Source organism: Xiphias gladius, chromosome 22, assembly GCF_016859285.1.
Source record: "Xiphias gladius isolate SHS-SW01 ecotype Sanya breed wild chromosome 22, ASM1685928v1, whole genome shotgun sequence".
Taxonomy (NCBI): Eukaryota; Metazoa; Chordata; class Actinopteri; order Istiophoriformes; family Xiphiidae; genus Xiphias; species Xiphias gladius.
Genome location: NC_053421.1, coordinates 4348100 through 4367502, shown reverse-complemented (window position 1 = coordinate 4367502; position 19403 = coordinate 4348100). Strand labels below are relative to the sequence as shown.

At 40.7% G+C, this 19403-nt stretch overlaps 1 protein-coding gene across 2 annotated transcripts in view; it reads left to right on the top strand.

The window, feature by feature from the left end:
* Window positions 1-363: 363 nt before the first annotated feature.
* Window positions 364-19403, top strand: part of hace1 (HECT domain and ankyrin repeat containing E3 ubiquitin protein ligase 1) — a 43497-nt gene continuing 24457 nt past the window's right edge. The window contains exons 1-14 of one of the 2 annotated variants that reach the window (XM_040117803.1): window positions 364-696; window positions 2541-2595; window positions 2755-2844; window positions 3879-3983; window positions 5593-5668; window positions 5822-5953; window positions 6928-7010; window positions 7300-7396; window positions 7511-7612; window positions 7756-7862; window positions 8396-8546; window positions 13020-13324; window positions 15416-15484; window positions 15665-15752. In XM_040117803.1, the coding sequence (XP_039973737.1) occupies window positions 606-696; window positions 2541-2595; window positions 2755-2844; window positions 3879-3983; window positions 5593-5668; window positions 5822-5953; window positions 6928-7010; window positions 7300-7396; window positions 7511-7612; window positions 7756-7862; window positions 8396-8546; window positions 13020-13324; window positions 15416-15484; window positions 15665-15752 (1551 nt within the window). In that variant the 5' untranslated portion in view covers window positions 364-605. The remainder of the gene's footprint in view (window positions 697-2540; window positions 2596-2754; window positions 2845-3878; window positions 3984-5592; window positions 5669-5821; window positions 5954-6927; window positions 7011-7299; window positions 7397-7510; window positions 7613-7755; window positions 7863-8395; window positions 8547-13019; window positions 13325-15415; window positions 15485-15664; window positions 15753-19403) is intronic. The other variant, XM_040117804.1, reaches the window with a different exon arrangement.

Below are 19403 nucleotides of genomic sequence, written 5' to 3'. Positions count from 1 at the left end.
GTAAGTGTCTATAATGCAGATTGGCAGATTAACAGTGAAGAGTGTAAAACCTATGCACAGGATAGTCATTGTTATACGTTCTCTCATCGGGCTAACTTCTAGTCAATGAAATGCTAGAATTAAAATATTGGCAATTTCTCTGACGACCTTTTGGGACCGAGAGGCGGGCGCCGGGTACCGGGCAGCAAAGAGCTTCGCAGCTCGCTGTGCTACAACACTTCAAACGTGGTCCGATTCCTCGGGAAAACCGCGGACCTGGCAACCCTGGCTACGGCATGCAGAAACACTGGCGTTGTCCCTTAAACCCAATGACCTTTGAAACTACATCACCCACACTGCAAAGGGTTTGGGCGTCATCATAACAGGAAGTACCAGAGGCTGGGCAGTCGTTGTGGGTGAATGAGCAGAGCAGTGTGGCTGTCAAAAAAAAAAAAATAAAATAAAATAATGAGTGTACTGTAAATCAGTGTCTGTCAGAGAAACGGTCCCCCTTCTGTCAGCGCCCATGGACGACGCCCAGGGACAACACAACCGCATTAGGACCAAATAAACCCGACGGGTGAGGCTTCGTTCCCTAGCTTCATCCCCTGGTGGACCGTTCACCTATGATGGAACGGGCGATGGAGCAGCTCAACGTACAGCTCAACCGGCTGACCCGTTCCCTCCGCCGGGCCAGGACCGTGGAACTCCCGGAAGGTAACGACACAGAGTGCCGAGGGCTTCGCGCTGTAACAGCGCGAGCTGGCGGCGTGTGAAAGGGGCTCTTCACGTGCCTTCAGAGTCATGGTGAGGTGTCATTGCATCCTGCCTCGGCCCCCGTCAGCCACACACTCGTACTGCTCTATAGACGAGGTACGGTCGTGTCAGCGGCGGTAGTTCGCAAACAGCTCGCATGTGTTCGGTGTGTGGCTGTCCGCTCTGACAGCCGGACACACGGGAGTCCCAGTGGTGTGTTGTTCGGTCGGACTTGACGGCAGGAACCGGGGCTCTGCTTCTTTTGTGTGTGTGCCACTGGAATTCTTAAGAAAAGTTTCCACACAACGCCTTGTAGGTGTTCGAAAACCTGTAAACTTTTTTTCTTTTGTTTGTCTGCAACATGACAAGCTCGTTTTTTTTTTTTTATTGTGGTATTATGACTCATTTGATATCAGGAACTGGGAATATCCGGTCTGTAGCAACAAATGTGCCACTGAAAAGATTTATAGAAACATACGCTAATCCGTGTTTGTTTGAGCGAGATTAGTTTGGGAATTATATAGCATAAACGAATATAAATATGTTTGGTAGGAATATTCCTCTGTGAATTTGATACAGTTTTTGTCAATGAGTTTATATATATATACACACACACACATACACACACACACATATATATATTTGTTATTTGTGTGTGTGTGTGTGTGTGTGTGTGTGTCTGTGTGTGTATATGTATGTATATGTACACGTCAGGCCCTTTGCACAGCACACATTTTGTCATGTTACAGCAGGAAGAGCACAGGTGTCATGGCTCTGCATGGCTCCGGGGTTCTATTCAAGCGTCCCAGTAAGCCAGGATGACAGTTTGACGGTGAGCCAACAATACCCGGACCCCGAAACTGAAGCAGCTACATCGAATTGAGCCCCTCATTCGTTTCATTATTTACACCTGTGCTTGTCCTGCTGTAACATGAGAAAATGTCTGCTGTGAAAGAGGCCTGTCGTGTGTATTTGTGTGAATCCCAAATGAGACATTTGCAGGCACTTTCCCTCGCTGGGAAGCATCAATAAATGTGGTACACTAAAAACCCAGGTGTTCGAAAAAATGTCCACTTTAGAGCACAGGATATCAAAAATAAACACAGTATGCCAAACAACATGGGCTGACTGGGCGCTGTTTTAAAGACATCCATTTGTAATGACTCAACTGTTCGCTAAAGGCTTTATAGGAAATGTGGTCCACTGCCAAAAATTGTCTAACTGTGTAGCAATACACAATATTTCCTAGAAAATCTAAGAGTTCAAATTGTGGTTTATGGATTCAAAAATAAACATCACCTGAAAAAAAGGAAAACATGTTAGAAAGGGTCAGTAATAGGCTACTAAAGTGTATCTTTGGTTACATCTAATGGCAGTTTACTGGAACTGCGGAATAGAAAGCTGCACTCCAGCTCCACCTCCAGATCAGATCCCCCAGTATGAGACACCATACTGGGGATTCCTGTCACTACTCTAGGCTCAGTGGGAATCTACTGCTCCACCTCAAATTCAAATGTTTCAAATTTCGAGAGTTATTTTTTTTTAACAAAGCTATTAAAGCTTTAAATTTACCACGTATCCCATGGGTCTTTACTGTAAAACACCTGCCAGAACCTGCAGTAAATATCCTGAATGGAATGAAAAAACAGTAAAATATTTACAGTTTTGCGTCTGTGACATTTTGGTTGTCATGTAGTTGTTTCATCTTTCACTGGTCTTGATGGATATGAAGAAAATACAGTAGTTGCAACGAATGGTCATAATTATTATTAGTTTTTATCCCTCTTCTGTTTCTCCCGCCACAGACAATGAAACCGCAGTGTACACACTTATGCCAATGGTCATGGCTGACCAACACAGGTAAGCACTGTGGCATGCTTACATGCTTCTGCCAATAGTAACAAGTCTCCTTGTGTTTTTTCGTTCGTCCTCGTGTCAGTTACCAGTGGAGACATATAGGGAATTTGTGTTGTTGTCTCCAGAAGAAATGATTGACTTGTTCCATCCTGTCTCTAAAAGGTCAGTGTCAGAGTTGCTGCTCAACTCCAAGTTTGATGTGAACTACGCCTTTGGACGGGTGAAAAGAAGTCTGTTGCATATCGCTGCCAAGTAAGATATCGTTCACTCAGCACACCCTTGTATTTCTGTCAGGACTCTCCCTCCGGTCCAGCATATTTAATAAAACGTGTGATGACGGAGGGGTTCATAGTAGAGCTAGGCTGGCCAATATTAGCTTATTGCAGATATAACAGTATGTATTTATAGGTCACCCAGAAATGGATGGGGGCCTTATTTGCGATGGTGATGTGGTTTTGGCGTGTTGGAGTAAGGCATCCAAGCATTTTGCAACGATACTTATGATTTGAAAGGTGGATACTGTATTGAGTGGTTTCCTCGGAACGTAACATCACTACAATAAGTGACCCGATCCATTTCTCTGCAGCTGCCAAATCTACAGATGGGAAAGTAATTGTAATTCTCAAGGTATAAGCAGATATGGATTGCCGGAATATGAGTAAAAGAGACCACAAATCTAGTTTGGTACTGTACATCCCTATTCTCCTAATGACGAGTTAAAATGATTTATACATTATTACTCTTTGGATGTCAGTGTCTTGTACAGGACCCGTATAGCAACACCATCACTTTGTTGTCACACATAAGTATATTTTCAGAACTCTTTGAAATCCATGCCTTCTTTTGGTTCATACGTCAAGCTTTATATTGAAAAACTTACACACCTGGTCACTCATTGATTCATATCGTCCAGACTTAAGTCCCATGGTCGTCAGTCAAGCTCCACGATTATTGAAAAATCGTGAAAAACCTAGGATTGATAATTGGTGTCTATTGTTTGAGTAGTAATTAGTAGTTAGCTAGTAACTTAGTTTCCAATGAAAACTGTCTCTAGTGAGGTCTATGGATTATCTGAAGTCAGACAGACACTGTTTCTGGAAAGAGATTTTGCTGTGGAATTCTTTAAATGTCCTTTTTCAGTGCTATATACTTCAGGGAGTGAAGTGAGAAAGTAAATGAAAATGCTGTCTCTTAGTTATTGACAACACTGAGCGTTCACATATTGAGCGGAGGGGAGTTTGTGTGTATGCAGGACAGCTAAGCTGCTATATGTTCTCTCTGGACAGCTGTGGGTCAGTGGAGTGTCTGGTTCTGCTTCTAAAGAGAGGAGCCAACCCAAACTACCAGGACATCTCAGGCTGTACCCCTCTGCACCTTGCTGCTAGGAATGGGTATGAGCCTAATACTATATTTAATATCTGTTTACATATAGTTGTTGTGTTCAGTTTAAATTCAATTTTAACATTAATTTAATTCATTCTTTTGACACTTGGTCATCCCACAATGCCAAAGATTTTGGACATTTCTAGTTATTTGGTTTTTCTTTTAACGTGGGTCATTGACCAATCAGCTTTAACTTAAAGGTACCCTGTGGAGTTTTCTAATAAACAAACAATAGTTATATTTACATCCAGTGTTACTCACCAAAACGCATTGTGTGAATTTTTGAGGTGTAGCAAACACGTTGAGTGCTTTTCCTTCCTCATAAACAATTTGCAAAAGGTGATTTTTGAGTTATTTTAAGTCCAGTATGGTTCACGTCTGCATTTACTAGCTTGCAGTCTTCTTCATCTTTGGCTTTTGTTGACACATTCGTGAATTTCTTGGTACATTACTGCCACCTGTAGATCAGGTCAGGAAAAGTGAGAAACCATCAGCAGGAATGTGGAACATGTCAACCGTTTGCATGTGCGGAGGCATGTGCAACGGCGTGCGCGTGCATGGGACAAACAAAACAGAGCATCACTCATAAAAAAACAGCTCCAAAGTGGTATTTAAGGAAGAAAAAAATGCTACAGGATACCTTTAATTCTTCCCTAGAACTACTGCAAGTGGTTCAGACTATTATATACACACCATTCAGCCAAAAATATCAAAACTGGTATCTGGTTTTAATGTTATGGCTGATCGGTGTAGCTGTGTGGCAATGCTGACACTACATGCTGTGTAATCAGAGCTCCCAGCCTTCCAGTGGCTGGCAGGCCATAAATATTAGGACACTGGGCCAAGCTGACAGAAGCATTTTAAGACACAACATAACATTTTAAGCATCCACAAGACAAAACAACATCTTTCCTGTATTTCTGCTGTTTGATTCTACTGTCTCCTTATTCAAAGAGTCTGGAGGGTAGAATCATCAGCAGCTGATTAGCTTGTTGGAGAGCTATTGTGGCCTAAGATGTTACTATTAACTCTGTCACAATTTCTTCCGTCATTTATGTGCAGCTTTGTGGAAGATTTCCAAATTTAGAAATGCCTTTGTTCATCATCACTGATGTGAAAAGAAAGTAAAAGTGTGCATAGGTCAGTTATAAAATCCTAGCGCACTGCAGAGTGTCTCTCCCGCTGTGCTGCTGCCAGAGCTGTCAGCCGAACTCTCAGTCACACTGGACGACAGTAGAGAAAGTTGTTTAGCCGACTTCATTAAAAGTAAGCACCGGAGCTGAGAGGGTCGGAGGAGCCTGCTGTCCTGCCTCATGCTGTCTGGCGTCGCGCTGCCCTTCGTTTCCATCACGGTTATTTTTTTGGTTCTGTCATTTTGAGACTCGGCCCCAAAAGTCCCGGTTTGTAAAGTTTACAGCCTGCGGTGCTGTTGCTCCTGCACTGCTCTGTGTACAACGGTGCAAAAAAAAAAAAAAAAAGATGTTCAGTGAGTCCACTGACAAAATGTGAGTCGACTCAGGGTCTTCTTGACTGATTCATTGACTCATGGACTTTTAGGGGGCAGCCCTAGTGTGTGATGGTACTGATGCTAAACACTTTCCTCCACTTTTCCCTCAGACAGAAGAAGTGTATGGGCAAACTATTGGAATATAACGCTGATGTCAACATATGCAACAATGAGGGACTGACTGCTGTGAGTTCATGTGGTTCATGTTGTACTAATGTATAGAAATCCTTGTATGCATCTTTGCTTATAAAATGACTGATGTAGTGTTATGTATGTGACTGGTGGTTTATGAAGCCCTGTAGTCAGTCTAGTGACTGTCCATGTGAACATCTGCTGCAGATCCACTGGCTGGCAGTGAACGGACGGACGGAGCTGCTCCATGATCTGGTCCAGCATGTGTCCAATGTGGATGTGGAGGATGCCATGGGGCAGACAGCTCTACATGTAGCCTGTCAGAATGGACACAAAACTGTGAGCCAATTCGAAAATATATATAATATACAGTATGATACATTAAAAATATTATATGTGTTTTTAGCCCTGCTAATTAGAACATGGGACTCAAAACTTGGCAATGTGATTTGGTTTTTGGCTTGATCAGTCCTCTGGTTCAAGCCACGCTAGTCCAGTTGGGTGTTAGGAGCAGCATGGCTTCTAGGGACTATTTGCAAGGGTTTTAGGCCTTTGTGGCCTGTAGTTTGAAGGCAGCAAATGTTTCTAAATTATTAATATTATTAAACGTATACTGTATGCATCACAGCTTCGTTATGATGCAGCCTTGCGGTTAAGTTACCTACTTTGATCACAGCTTTAGCCAGCAACAGCAGAGGGCGCTCACAGGTAGTGGATGTAGCTCCCATCAGACCTTGGCCTTATGTGAAAAAGAGGGAATTCAAAATTCCAAAAGTACATAAGTATTGCAACACAATGCAGAAGTATTGAGTAGGATGGCAAATCTTACTCCAAGGGAACACAAAAAATTCCAATTGTGACCTATGATTTTTGCTGTTTGCCAGAATGAATTTTTTGTCACAGAACACACCTGGTTTTGAGGATAATTTGTTACAACTTGTGTCTTATTTTTTTAGTTTCATCACTTTTATTATACTAATTTCCAAATCTCCGCTATTACTTTGGTGTGTACAGCATTATCATAAATAATAGAAATGATAACCAAAACCACCGAAAATAACTCAGTTTGTAATAACTGTCCTTTAAGAGAGATTAATTCATTTTATAACCCTTTATCATTTTGATAATTAAGCCATTACATAATGAGAATGTAGATGCTAAAATAATTTTGTTAAAGCTTAAAAACATTATTAAAATCGTTGGACTTGAATGTTGTTGATTGTTGTTTTTTTTTTTCTTCTTCTTCTTGTTATCAGTATGTCAGTGAAATAATCCCCAGTGTGTGATTATGGGTGTGTTTTGTGTCTGCTCAGACGGTGTTGTGTCTTCTGGACAGTGGAGCTGACATCAACCGGCCAAATGTCTCTGGAGCCACGCCTCTTTACTTTGCTTGCAGGTGCTGTCATCAGTGATGTCATTGACATGTTGGTGATAAATTTCGTGGTTTAACCTCACCTCTTGTACACTTCCTCTTAAATCAGCAGGAGTGGAGATGCACTATTGTGCTTCCTTTTAATTTAGAAAATGGCTTAACAAACAGAAGTTATTAGTCAGAGTACTAAAATATGCTGAAATAATTAGGCTTGTATTATTCTAAAATACTGACATTTACCTTTGCACATCTGAGTGTCAGTATATGACAGTCCATTACTCCACTTGTATTGCAACTTGTCTTTCTTCTGTAGCCATGGCCAAAGAGACACGGCACAGATCCTGCTCTCTCGAGGTGCCAAATACGTGGCTGACAAGAATGGAATCACTCCTCTGGATCTCTGCGTGCAGGTGAGGATTTCACCACCTTTGAGCTTTTCACGCACATGACCCCTTTTCCTCTCTGTGTTGTGTTCAGTTTATGCTGAGCCCTTGTGATTCCTGTTCCTCGTGTGAGTTTTTTAGGGTGGATATGGGGAGACCTGTGAGATTCTCATCCAGCACCACAGCAGACTGTTCCAGACCCTCATACAGATGACACAGAATGATGAGATTAAAGAGAACATGGTATAAAAGCTTTGTCTCTACATTCATTCATAAGCCCTGTATATACACTAATATTGTGTGTCTGTGTGTGTGTGTGTGTGTGTGTGTGTCTGTCTGTGTGTGTGTGTGTGTGTGTGTGTGTGTGTGTGTGTGTGTGTCTGTAGCTCAGGCAGGTTCTGGAGCATGTCTCTCAGCAGAGTGACAGTCATTACCAGAGGATCTTGACCAGTCTTGCTGAAGTGGCTACCACCAATGGACACAAGCTACTCAGGCATAATTGCATATATTTAATTCAATATAATGATCGAGCTAAACAGTTACATAACTTTTAGAACCATTTTTTTAACTAAAATATTCACGTAGTTTTAATTGTACTTCATTCATAGTTTTATAGGAAGGAATCATTTAACATTTTGGGAAATCCACTCTCATTTCTCAGGTACATATCCGGAGGTTGGCTGTGGCTAGCTTAGCATAAAGAGCTCCAAGTTCAGTAACACGTTGAAATGTAATAACTACAATTTGTGGTTTCTATCACCCTATCCCATCAAGCTCATAATACGAATAATAATCGAACCAGTATAGATTATAGATTATTGAACAGCTCCTCCATCATATCACACTGCCTCTTTTTCTAAATGATGACTGAAATGAGCTTCTTCTGTATCATGATCATGCCTCCCTACATTGCAGCTGGCTTATCTGTGTCATTATGTTTAATTTTATGTAGTTATTACAGATTGTTTGTTGAGTAGTGCTAAGATGTGCTTGACAGTCCCTCCTTTTCTCTCTGCCCCTCCCCAGCCTGTCCAGCAGTTATGAAGCTCAAATGAAGAGTCTGCTGAGGATTGTTCGTATTTTCTGCCATGTGTTCCGCCTGGGTCCTTCATCACCCAACAACGGCAACGACATGGGCTACAATGGCAACAAGACACCTCGCAGCCAGGTCTTTAAGGTTAGTAGGAGGTCTGTACACACAGGGTTCAAATGTGTCCTGGAAAACCTGGACAATCAGTTTGAGCAGTACAATTTGTTTCAGGAGACTGTCGAAGTGTCGCCCTGGAAAATAATTTTGACATTCTCCTCTTTTCCTTTTGCTGAGAGCGAACTGTCAGATCTTCGCCACAGGTGGCAGCAAGGGTGAGAGTATATGGGCTGCTCTTGGTCATGTTTTGAAACGCTCTGAATGCATCGCAAATTTGTTGACTTTTAAATGCACCCTGAATCATGCCAGCTTGTTGACGAGAGTGACAGTTACACGTTTGTAATTTGAAGCTCCACTGCTTGTAGGATTATTGTTTTCACAACTCTGTTAAGGTCGTCTGAATGTCATATTGATAATGTTAAATTGGCTAGCTAGCAACAGTACGTGTTTGGTTAGGATGATGTTTGCTTGCTTGTTTTGCCTGCAAATGTGTCAGAGATAAACTTATATCTAAATTTGTCTGTGCTATTTGCATTTTAGAGATTAGGGGTCTGTATCACAAAGCGAGTTCAATTTACTCCGGCTCGCTTGGGGTTACTTGGCTTCACTGGGATTAACACTGGCCGTTCGGGGATAATCGGTATCATAAAGCTGGTTATCAGGTGGCTCTGTCAACTCTGTTTTCATGCTCGTGAATGTGCACACGGGTGAGTCGACACACAGTCCTACCAATGGTGTCACACTGTTCCACTAATATATGGTTGGTGGTAATGCGCCAAGAAACAGAGGGAAGGAAGGAAGTACATTCATCATGTTTGTTAAACCTCAAGGATACACTTTTTTTTGTTTGTAGATAATATTCGCTGTGGTCCCTGGTAATTTTGATCCCTACTCTGAGTGAAACTGTCAACTTCATGAAATTACAGGATATGGTCTTTAAAGACATGCATATTCAGCAGGGCAAAGCCAAAGAGAAAGCCAAAAGCCGCAAAGATACTGCATGGGGTGAATATGAGTCAAAAATTGTACTCCTTCTCTGAGTCACAACTCAGTCAAATTTTAACACACAGACATGAAGCACATATTGATATAATTCAGTGACTTACACTTGACAAGGCTATCGTTATCTCTGATGTCTATTGAAAATAAATGTCCATAAATCCGACTTGAAAGCATGGAAAAGACACGCTTCAGAATGTGCTTGAGAATCATCATATTTTTAAGTTTTCTTCAGTATCAAAGTAATACAGTGAGAAGTGCCTGTACATCCATGAGTACAGTACAAACAGGAACTTCTAACAGCTGTAACAGTTGCTGCATCCCCTTCTTACAGAGCCATAGATTAACACATATTAAAAATATCTTAAAAGAAACTTCCACAGAGAGGAACTTCTTAGTCTAGGACTTGATTCCCCTGCCAGCCTTATGTAATTGAAAATGTCCTGGAAGTTAATAAGACATAAGACACTTTATTGCATACAATGAAATTATGTTTGGTAACTCTCAGAGACCAGCAGCAATAGAAAACAAGATAATAAAAGATAAATAAAACGAGACAAATATGAAGAGGTAGGGAGAGGTAATATATATATATATATATATATATATATATATATATATATATATAGACACACACACACACACACACACACACACACACACACACACACACACACACACACACAGTCCTCAGTCGTCAGCAGCTATGGGAGGTGGTATTTGGGAAGAAGCTGTTCTTCAGTCTGTTAGAACAGGCTTTGATGGCTCTATATCTCTTCCACACCTGTGTTCAGAATGAGGGTTGAAGATGTGTGGTTGCCCATTCTGACATTTTGTGGTCTGTTGCTGAGGAAATTTATAATCCATAAGAGTGAAGGGGTTAATCCCAGGTTGATGAGTTTGTCTACCAGTTTATGAGGGATTATAGTATAGAAAGTGGACCTAGGGTCAACGAATAGCATCCTGACATATGTGTTTGGATGCTCCAGGGGGGACAGGGCTGTATGAAGTGTGCTTGAGACTGTATCCTTCACAAATCTGTTTGCTCGATAAGCATCAGAGTGGATATCACCTGCTGGTGCTGTTGGACGAGTACATGCTCCTTCTTGGGCAGTGTCATTTTAGCTCTCACTAAACGCTCTGCTGTTTTGGTTTGGTTCACGGTGTCACGGAGTGCAACATATTGGCTGATCTGTGAGGTGCTGCTCTTGTAGTCTGTTATGGTTTTAATACCTCTCCACATGCTAGAGGGGTTGTTGTTTTCAAAGTGCTGCTTGTGCCTGCGCTTAGCTTCTCCAATGCCCTTCTTCAGTTCTTTCAGGGTATTCCTGTAGGCTAGCATGTCACCTGTTCTGAAGGCAGCATCTCGTACCCTGAACAGATACTGTGCAATTTTGTCCAACCATGGTTTTTGGTTTGGAAATACCTTGATGGTTTTTGTGGTTAGTACTGTGTCGGTACAGAAGTCTATGCAGGCCAAGACAGGTGAGGTGTATTCCTTTGAGTCTGCCCCCTGAGTTAACACTTTCCAGTCTGTGTTTTCAAGGCACTCTTGTCAGTAGTGAGGTGGCTTCCCCGCTGCAGACTTGGACAGATTTAACAGCTGGTCTTGTTCTAAAGATTAGAGGTTTCCAGTGAGATGTGGTCTGATAGGTGTGGAGAAGAGGTGGCTTTGTATGCTTCCTAGATGTGTGTGTAAACTTGGTTTAAGAATATTTTTGTCCCTTGTTGGGAAATTAACATTTTTGTGGAGTTTGGAAAGTATCATCTTTAGTTTTGTGCCATTAAAGTCTAATGCCCCAAGCCACAGTTCCCTTTGGATGTATATTCAGCTGGTTATTGATAGTGCTATGCAGATCCTCTAGGGCTATCTTAGTGTTAGCATGTGGTGGTATGTAAACAGCTGTGATTACGATGTCAGTAAAGAAGGGTCTGCATTTCATAGCCAAGTATTCTATGTCTGCATAACAGTTTGTCCCAATAACGTCTGTAGCTGTACACCAGTCATTATTAACATATATACACACTCCTCCACCTTTACTCTTACTGGAGTCCTGCAGTCCTGTCTGCTCGGTAAACAGAGTGGCCTGCTAACAAGATAGGTATCTGCACGCTTGAACTAGTGCAAATAACACACATTTAACTAAGAGCACTGACCAGATGCTTCACCTTGTGATCAGTATATGTTTTGTTTGATTTGAAAAAGTGTAAGGTTTTCTTTGGTTAATGCTTAATTCTGGGATATTTGATGTGTTTGTGGGTCTCTATAAGTAAAACATAACTCTGTCAGCCATTGAAAATTTGGATTACTGCAGCTTTAAAACACTTATGTGGTAGGGTCTGAAAATTTCTGACTTAGTGGCAATTGTGTCAACTTTGTGTAGTTAATTGCATCTTTTATTGAAAGATAGTTGGTAACACTGACTTAATGTCGTTTCAAAACAATAATAAGAAACAGTAAAACTTTCCATTGGTTGCAGATCTGTGTAAGACTGATTGAGGTAGAGATGGTACAAAAAGACTGAGAACAAAGATCGAAGAGTGTTCCTGGAAAGGTTCCTTCTGTCTTAGATGTGAACCGTGGATATTTTTATAATTTGCAGTTAATCATAACCCTCTGCATATCAAAGGCATTGACACATTGATTGATATTTGGGAAATATTATCGCTGGAACCCTGTAATCTCACAATCAGTTTTACTTGCTATTGTCCTGGCAGCAGAGCTATTAAATTCATCTCCCACTGGATGAAAATTTGATAGATGATTTATCCTGATATTACCCCTCAGGACTTGTTTTCACAGATTAAAAAATAAAAAAAACCTTATAAAAGTGATCCTGGCAAAAAATTTTTTTCACTTGCCTCTCAGGGCTTCCGTACAAGTGTTGTTCTTTAAAAAAGTTTTGTTTGTTGCTGGTGTGGAACTTTAAATGATTCTTTAAATAACTTTTTAAAACGATCGTAGCACTTTAGTGGATTCTGCTCTGCTATAAACTTAATAATTTTCTCAACAAAATTCCATTCACCTCCATTGTAGACAATCAGAGAGAAATATCCTAAAACTCAAAATGATTATAAATATATAATTTATAAATATATAAATAAAAAAAACTATTTTGCTAGGTGGAACAAGAGGTAAGTAAGGATATATATATTTTGTAATTTGGATGAATTGACGCTTTTAAAGCAAACATCTGTGCTGGGTGTCCTCAGGTCCTTAACAATCCTGAGAATGTTCTTTACAAAGACCATTCATATACTTTCATGGCTTGTACTCAGTTGGATGAAGATCATTCTCTGTAGCTTTTTATTTTTTCAAAATTAATCTTAATTCAGTCTCAGATAATGTTAAAAAGGTGCTAGAACCTTGATTGAAGCTTTATAAAACCTGTAGACACCTTGAAGGTCAGAGTCACTCCTTCCTTGTAATGTCTTCATGGATCACTCCCTTCGTTTTTCTCGTTGATCCCGTGTACCTCTCACCTCTTGTCTGTCTCTCTGCAGCCATTGGAGTTGCTGTGGCACTCCCTGGATGAGTGGCTCGTGCTCATCTCCACAGAGCTGGACCGGAACAGGAAGAATCCGTCTTCGTCCTCCTCCAGCAGCGAGATAGCCTCTCTGCTTCTCAAACAGCGGGAGGTTGACCACTCTGGCTCCACACCAAAGCTTCCCTCCTTGCTGGACCCTCAGATCGTCATGGAAACAGAGGTGTACGCTGACGGGGAGGACGTCATCTCCATGACAGCCAGTCGGCTCAGTGCTGTGATCCAGGCCTTCTATATGTGCTGCTCCTGTCAGATGCCACAAGGGTCTGTGCTCAGCTTTTATGTCAGCTGTCATGTCTTTCAATATACAAAGAAGCATCATTTAACAGAGAGAGCTCATCTAGAGTTTCAGCGTCTCGCCTATTTTTCAAGCGTGGTGTGTGGTTCTTAGCAGATACAGACAGGAACAGATATGTTGATAGTTATACCGACATCGTACTAGCAAAATGACATGAAACTGACACCTTTCACTGTAGTTTCAATGTCTAGGCCTTTTCTGAATATGTCACAGACATAAAAAAAATATAAATATTATTTTTTATTATTAAAGGAGATATTAAAGTTAAATTAAGAGAACATTATGTGAAGCGCAGTAGTTGTCTGGTGCTCTCTCTCTCTCTCTGTCTTGCTCTGAACAACGGTAAACAAACAACACACGACTGCTTTTTGGTTACAACTCTTCACTTTTCGGACCGCTCACCAACAATGGATGATTGTTATTTTTGATGGTCGTCATCAGAGGCAAACTCAATGTTGAAAGATAGGGCTTGGCAGTAGCAGCGCCGCAGCAGCACCGCTGGTGGTGTGGAAACATTCACACACGCGTGTGAGCTGCAGCAGTTCAGCGAGGTAGCCGTCACATGCAGGAGAGGTAGGTGGTGTGGCCCAGGCGTTATTGCTACTACTACATCTGACATTCTACTGTGATGGAAAACTTGTGAGCCACTGGAAGAAGGTTCAGGAGGCCCAGAAGGCTGGAGAGGGAGGAGCTCTACAAATGTTAACAAGTTAACCAGTGTAATGCCACCCCACATCTGAAGGAATCCTTCCTGGCGACCACATTTAACCCTAGAACTACATCATACTTACTACATGTACAGCCACATCACATCCATACATGCGTAAAGATTCTTTCAGGTACCTAATCCTTAAATATTAAACCAGCTTTTACCTAACTCACATCGTATCCCAATTACCTCTGTCCCAGTAAGAGAGACTATCTGACCATGAGACACAGACACACAGGCCATTTGTTATGGCTATCTACCTTATCAGTACCTCCACAGCTCTCCTAGAATCAGATAGTGAACTGTTGTTTACAGTGAGTGACATGTGAGTGAGACCTGTGTAGATACACTGCCTAAATGAAAGAAAAGAGACTTAAAGAAAGAAAAGAGACCTAAAGAAGGGAAATTCACTCAAAACTACTACTGCTATAGCCACAACTACAACGAGAACTGCTGGTACTATTATTGCCACTACTGCTGCTTTATAACTGCTGACACAAGTACCTGCCACTACTATACTGCTGCTACTACACTAACAACTACTACTGCTGTTGATACTCCGATTATTACTACTGCTGTTCTTCTGGTACTATTACTTTTACCACAGCCACCACTGGATTTGCTGGCACTACTACCACTATTACTGTCGCTCTAATGCTGACACTACTGCTACTACTGCCACTTCTGCACTGCCGTTGCTAGTATGAAGCCTGCATTACGAGAAGCTACGCACTGCAGTTTTTATCCAGTGTGATCTGATGGCAGTGCTCTGTTCACTACTTCTTTCTGTTCATATATTATTTCCTAAGCTCCATAGGCACTGAGTCAAACACCTTGTCTACGCTGGCCTTTTATTGAAAGCAGCTCAGCAGCGGCAGAGGCTTCAGTCCTGGCAATCTAAATTACCTAAAACTTTTCCACAGTGCTGTATATCAGGCTAATCACTACCACTGTATCTCTCTCAGTGCTTAGTTTGCAAGAATTTGAAACAGCTCCCACTGTGACCAGCCATGCCTCCTCTACCTCCTGTTTGCTCCCACATTTCTCTCTCTTTGTTTAAACCCTTATATGGATTTATAATTATACCCAGATCATTAAAGACGCTTAATTAACAGCTAGTGGAAGCCTACAGACATGCCTGCTGAAATAAGTTGTCTTTCTTTCTATTTTTGTTGTACTTGCTCTTTTCCTCTTGCTTTCCATCAGCATTCTGGATAAGTGGTGTTCCTCTATTATGCTCTAACATCATTTTAGGTGCAGAGATTTTGCCATTTCTGATAGTAATGAGCGATCTAATTGTAAAAGACATCCCATCCAGTCTTCACCTTTTGTCTCTTTCCTTACCCAGAATGACGTCCCCTCGCTTCATTGAGTTTGTCTGCAAGCATGACAACGTGCTCAAGTGTTTTGTAACCAGGTGAGTGAATGTGGCCCTCTGCCATAATGTGTATCAACCTCCTCACACAGTACTTAAAGACTGGGTATTGATCCAGTACTTTCTTTCCTCTTAATTTATTTGCACTTTTGTCTCCTTGCTCTCTCATTTACTTTTGTCTTGTTTCTCTCTCTGTTCATCTCTCTGCGTCCTGTTTTTCAGGAATCCAAAGATCATCTTTAACCACTTCCACTTCCTCCTGGAGTGTCCAGAGTTAATGTCACGCTTCATGCATATTATTAAGGGCCAGGTAAGACATGATGAGTGGAAGCTAAATGCAGTCCGTTGTGTAGTGTCAGGTTGTGTAGTGTAGTGCTCTTTGACAAACTTCAGGCATGCAGTGATGTTGTTGTTTTTTTTTTTTTTCGGAGAGCAGTGGCTTCCACCATGGTGTTCTACCATGGATGCCATGCTCCATGCACCATGATTTTAACCTCACTGATCATTCTGCGTTGTACCTTTGGAGTCAATTTAGCTGGGCACCCACTTCTAAGCAGAGTAGCCACAGAGCTGGATCATATCCATTTATAGACTGTTTGTCTAGCTGTGGACTGATGAAGATCTAAACTCTGTGAGATGAATTTGCATCCCTTTCCAGCTTTAAGCAAATCAACAATTATTGATCAGAATTCCCCCTGAGATCTTTTTTTGTGAAGCATGGTTCACATCTGTAGATACTTCACCTCCAATCTAGTTTCATCGATTGGACTCCAGATTTGCTAACTCCTGACTCCAAATAGATTTTGTCGATGTCAGTAGCTAAGAAGTTCACATACTTTTTCCAACCAACACTGTGAATGTTCAAATGATGTATTCAGCATTGACAAGAACATTGTCAGTTATTTGTGTTATTAGTTAAAATAGATTGTGTTTGTTCATAACTGTAACATATATTAAATTTTAACCAGATTTTAAGACAGATGTCTACATAAATGGAGATAATTCCAATGGATTCATTTACTTTTTCTCAACATTGTATACTCCAACCAGTTCACTGCAGGGCTACAACTACTGACAATTTTTTACTACCTATTAATTTGTTAATTATTTTCTAATAACTTTATTATTCATTAAATGTCATTTCAAAATGTGAAAAAGTGTCCCCACACTTTCCCAGAGCACAAGGTAAGTTTTTTAATATGCAATAGTCCAAAATGTAACAATAACTCATTTACTAACCAAACAGAGAGACAGTGAATTGAATGGATTAACTGACTAATCTTTTCAACACTGTACCTCAGTATGCATAGCTCTGAAACAATTAGTTGATTAATTGATCAGTCAATTGACAGAAAAATAACAGACAACTATTTTGATAATCAATTAATGGATGAAGTGATTTATCAGGCAGTAACAGCTGGAACTGGAATATCTTTGGGTTTTGGACTGTTGGTCAGAATAGTTAATATTTCAACTGTAAAATGTCCCGTTTTGTACACATTATAGTCACAATTCTTTGCAGAAGAAATTCATGGTATTAAACATGTTTGCTTATCTTACTTCCTTATGTAAAAAAGATTATTGATATATCATGATCATTATTAATTTTGTTGACCTGTTTTTGATTTAGTTTTAGTCTTAATCTTTGTTTGAAAATGTGCACTCACCGAGCAGTTATTAGGAACACCACACTAACACTGGGTAGGGCCTCCCTTTGTTCTCAAAACAGCCTCAGTTCATTGTGGCCTGGATTCCACAAGATGTTTGAAACATTCCTTTGAGATTCTGGTCCATGTTGACGTGACTGCATCACATCATTTCTGCAGATTTGTCAGCTGCACATTCATGCTGCCAATCTCCTGTTATACCACGTCCCAAAGTGGATTCAGATCTGGTGACTGGGGAGGCCACTTAGGTACACTGAACTTACTGTCATGTTCCTGAAACCAGTTTGAGACAACTTGGGCTTTGTGACATGCTGCATTATCCTACTGGAAGTAGCCATTAGAAGACTGTAAACTGTGGCCATGAAGGGACGCACATAGTCAGCAACAATACTCAGATAGGCTGTGGCAATCAAACCATGATGGACTGATTGATGGTATTAACGGACCAAGAAAACATTCCCCAAACCATTACACCACCACCACCAGCCTGGACTGTTGACACAAGGCAGGTTGGTTCCATGGATTCGTGCTGTTCACACCAAATTCTGACCCCACCATCAGCGTGTCTCAGCAGAAATCCAGATTCATCGGATCAGGCTACGTTTTTCCAGTCTTCAACTGTCCAGTTTTGGTGTGTCTGTGCCCACTGCAGCCTCAGATATCTGTTCTCTGACTGACAGGAGTGGAACCTGAAGTGGTCTTCTGCTGTTGTAGCCCATCCACCTTAAGTTTGGAGGTGTTGTAAATTCTGATATGCTTCTCTGGGAAGAAATTTAGGGGGCGAAATCTGGTCTGTCCTACTTCTGTCAGAGGTTTCTTCCTGTTAAAGGCAGTTTTCCCTCTCCACTGACACCACATGGTTGCTCATGTGGGGTTTCTCTCTATAATATTGTAAAGTCTTGACCTTACTCTGTAAAGTCCCTTGCGATAATGTATGTTTTGATTTGGCGCTATATGAATAAAATTGAATTGAAATTGAATTGAATAAGCAGGTTTACAGGTGTTCCTAATAACGTGCTCTGTGACTGTATGAGTTTTTGTCAAATTTTAATCGTGATTTTTATTAGTTGTAGTCTAGTTTTAATCAACAAAGGCTAAAGATATTTTAATCTAGTGAAATTTTAGTCTAATTTTTAATTTTTATGCTACAGCTGTAGCAGTCTTTGTTTTAAGTAAAGTTAACATTGCATCCAAAGCATTTACATTAGCTTACCTTTTTATAATTGCTGGCTTGCTGTCTGCATGTTTTCATAGTTTGTCCTGGCTGTTTTTGTCATTGCTTCTTGCCTAACTCTCAGTGAAATGTAGATGAATTGAATCCAATAATCTGTCTTTAAAGAACCAGTAACATCAGATAACATCTATCATTCTGACTTGTTAATGGGGTAGTGCAACAGGTCAAGTGGGTAAGTAAACTTTTGAGCAAGAGCTACTTTGGCCAGAGTGTGTGATTCCGCAGATGTTTGCAGGTTGTTGCATTAAAACAGTAATAAGTTCATTTGTAAATTAGTCAGTCATTGACATTAACATTTCGTTTTTATTATGGTTTCGTATAATACATATTTTCATAGTTTTTATTTTCAAAGGTTATTTTTTATTGAGTTTTAGTCTTGTTTTCATTGTTAAACGTTAATCAACAAATATTTTTCATTATAGTTTTTGTTTACGAAATCAACACTGATCATAATCAAATTTTTATCACAAGCCCTACTGGTGGTTGTCTGTGTTAGTCACATAATCTGATCACTCTGGTGCAGGCTTCACTGGTATAGATCAGTCTCTGTAGGTAGCTCAGGTCATATACTGGGAATTTACTGTTCCTACATTTGTGAGTCCATATGAGTCCAGCGTTTTTTCAGCTTTTCTCTCAACATAGCAACCCTTATTTTTAATAAAGGTCTCCACCCAGATGTACTCCGTCAAGCTAATCGAGAGTCGGCCGTCATTTCCCAAACTGAGTAAAGTACATAAAAATTCTCCCATGCAAACTACACTGTTGCTCCAAAGGTATTCACCTTATTTTTCTTTATTTTCCACTTTGACAAGCAGCTTTAAGTCCCTCTGTGTCTTTATGTTTGTGTCTTCAGGGACTTTATAGAAAGTGACTTTGAAAGTCCTGCGTCTTTACTTCAGGTTCATTTAACAGTGTTACAACCATGGTGATAACACTTGTCTTAAGTTCCATTTATACGGCTTCATAAATTTTAAGAGCTGCTCTGAGGTGTGTGCTGTTCATTCACTCTACAGTATTCATATTTGAGCTGCAGCGTTCGAGCCTCGTTACCCATGGATTG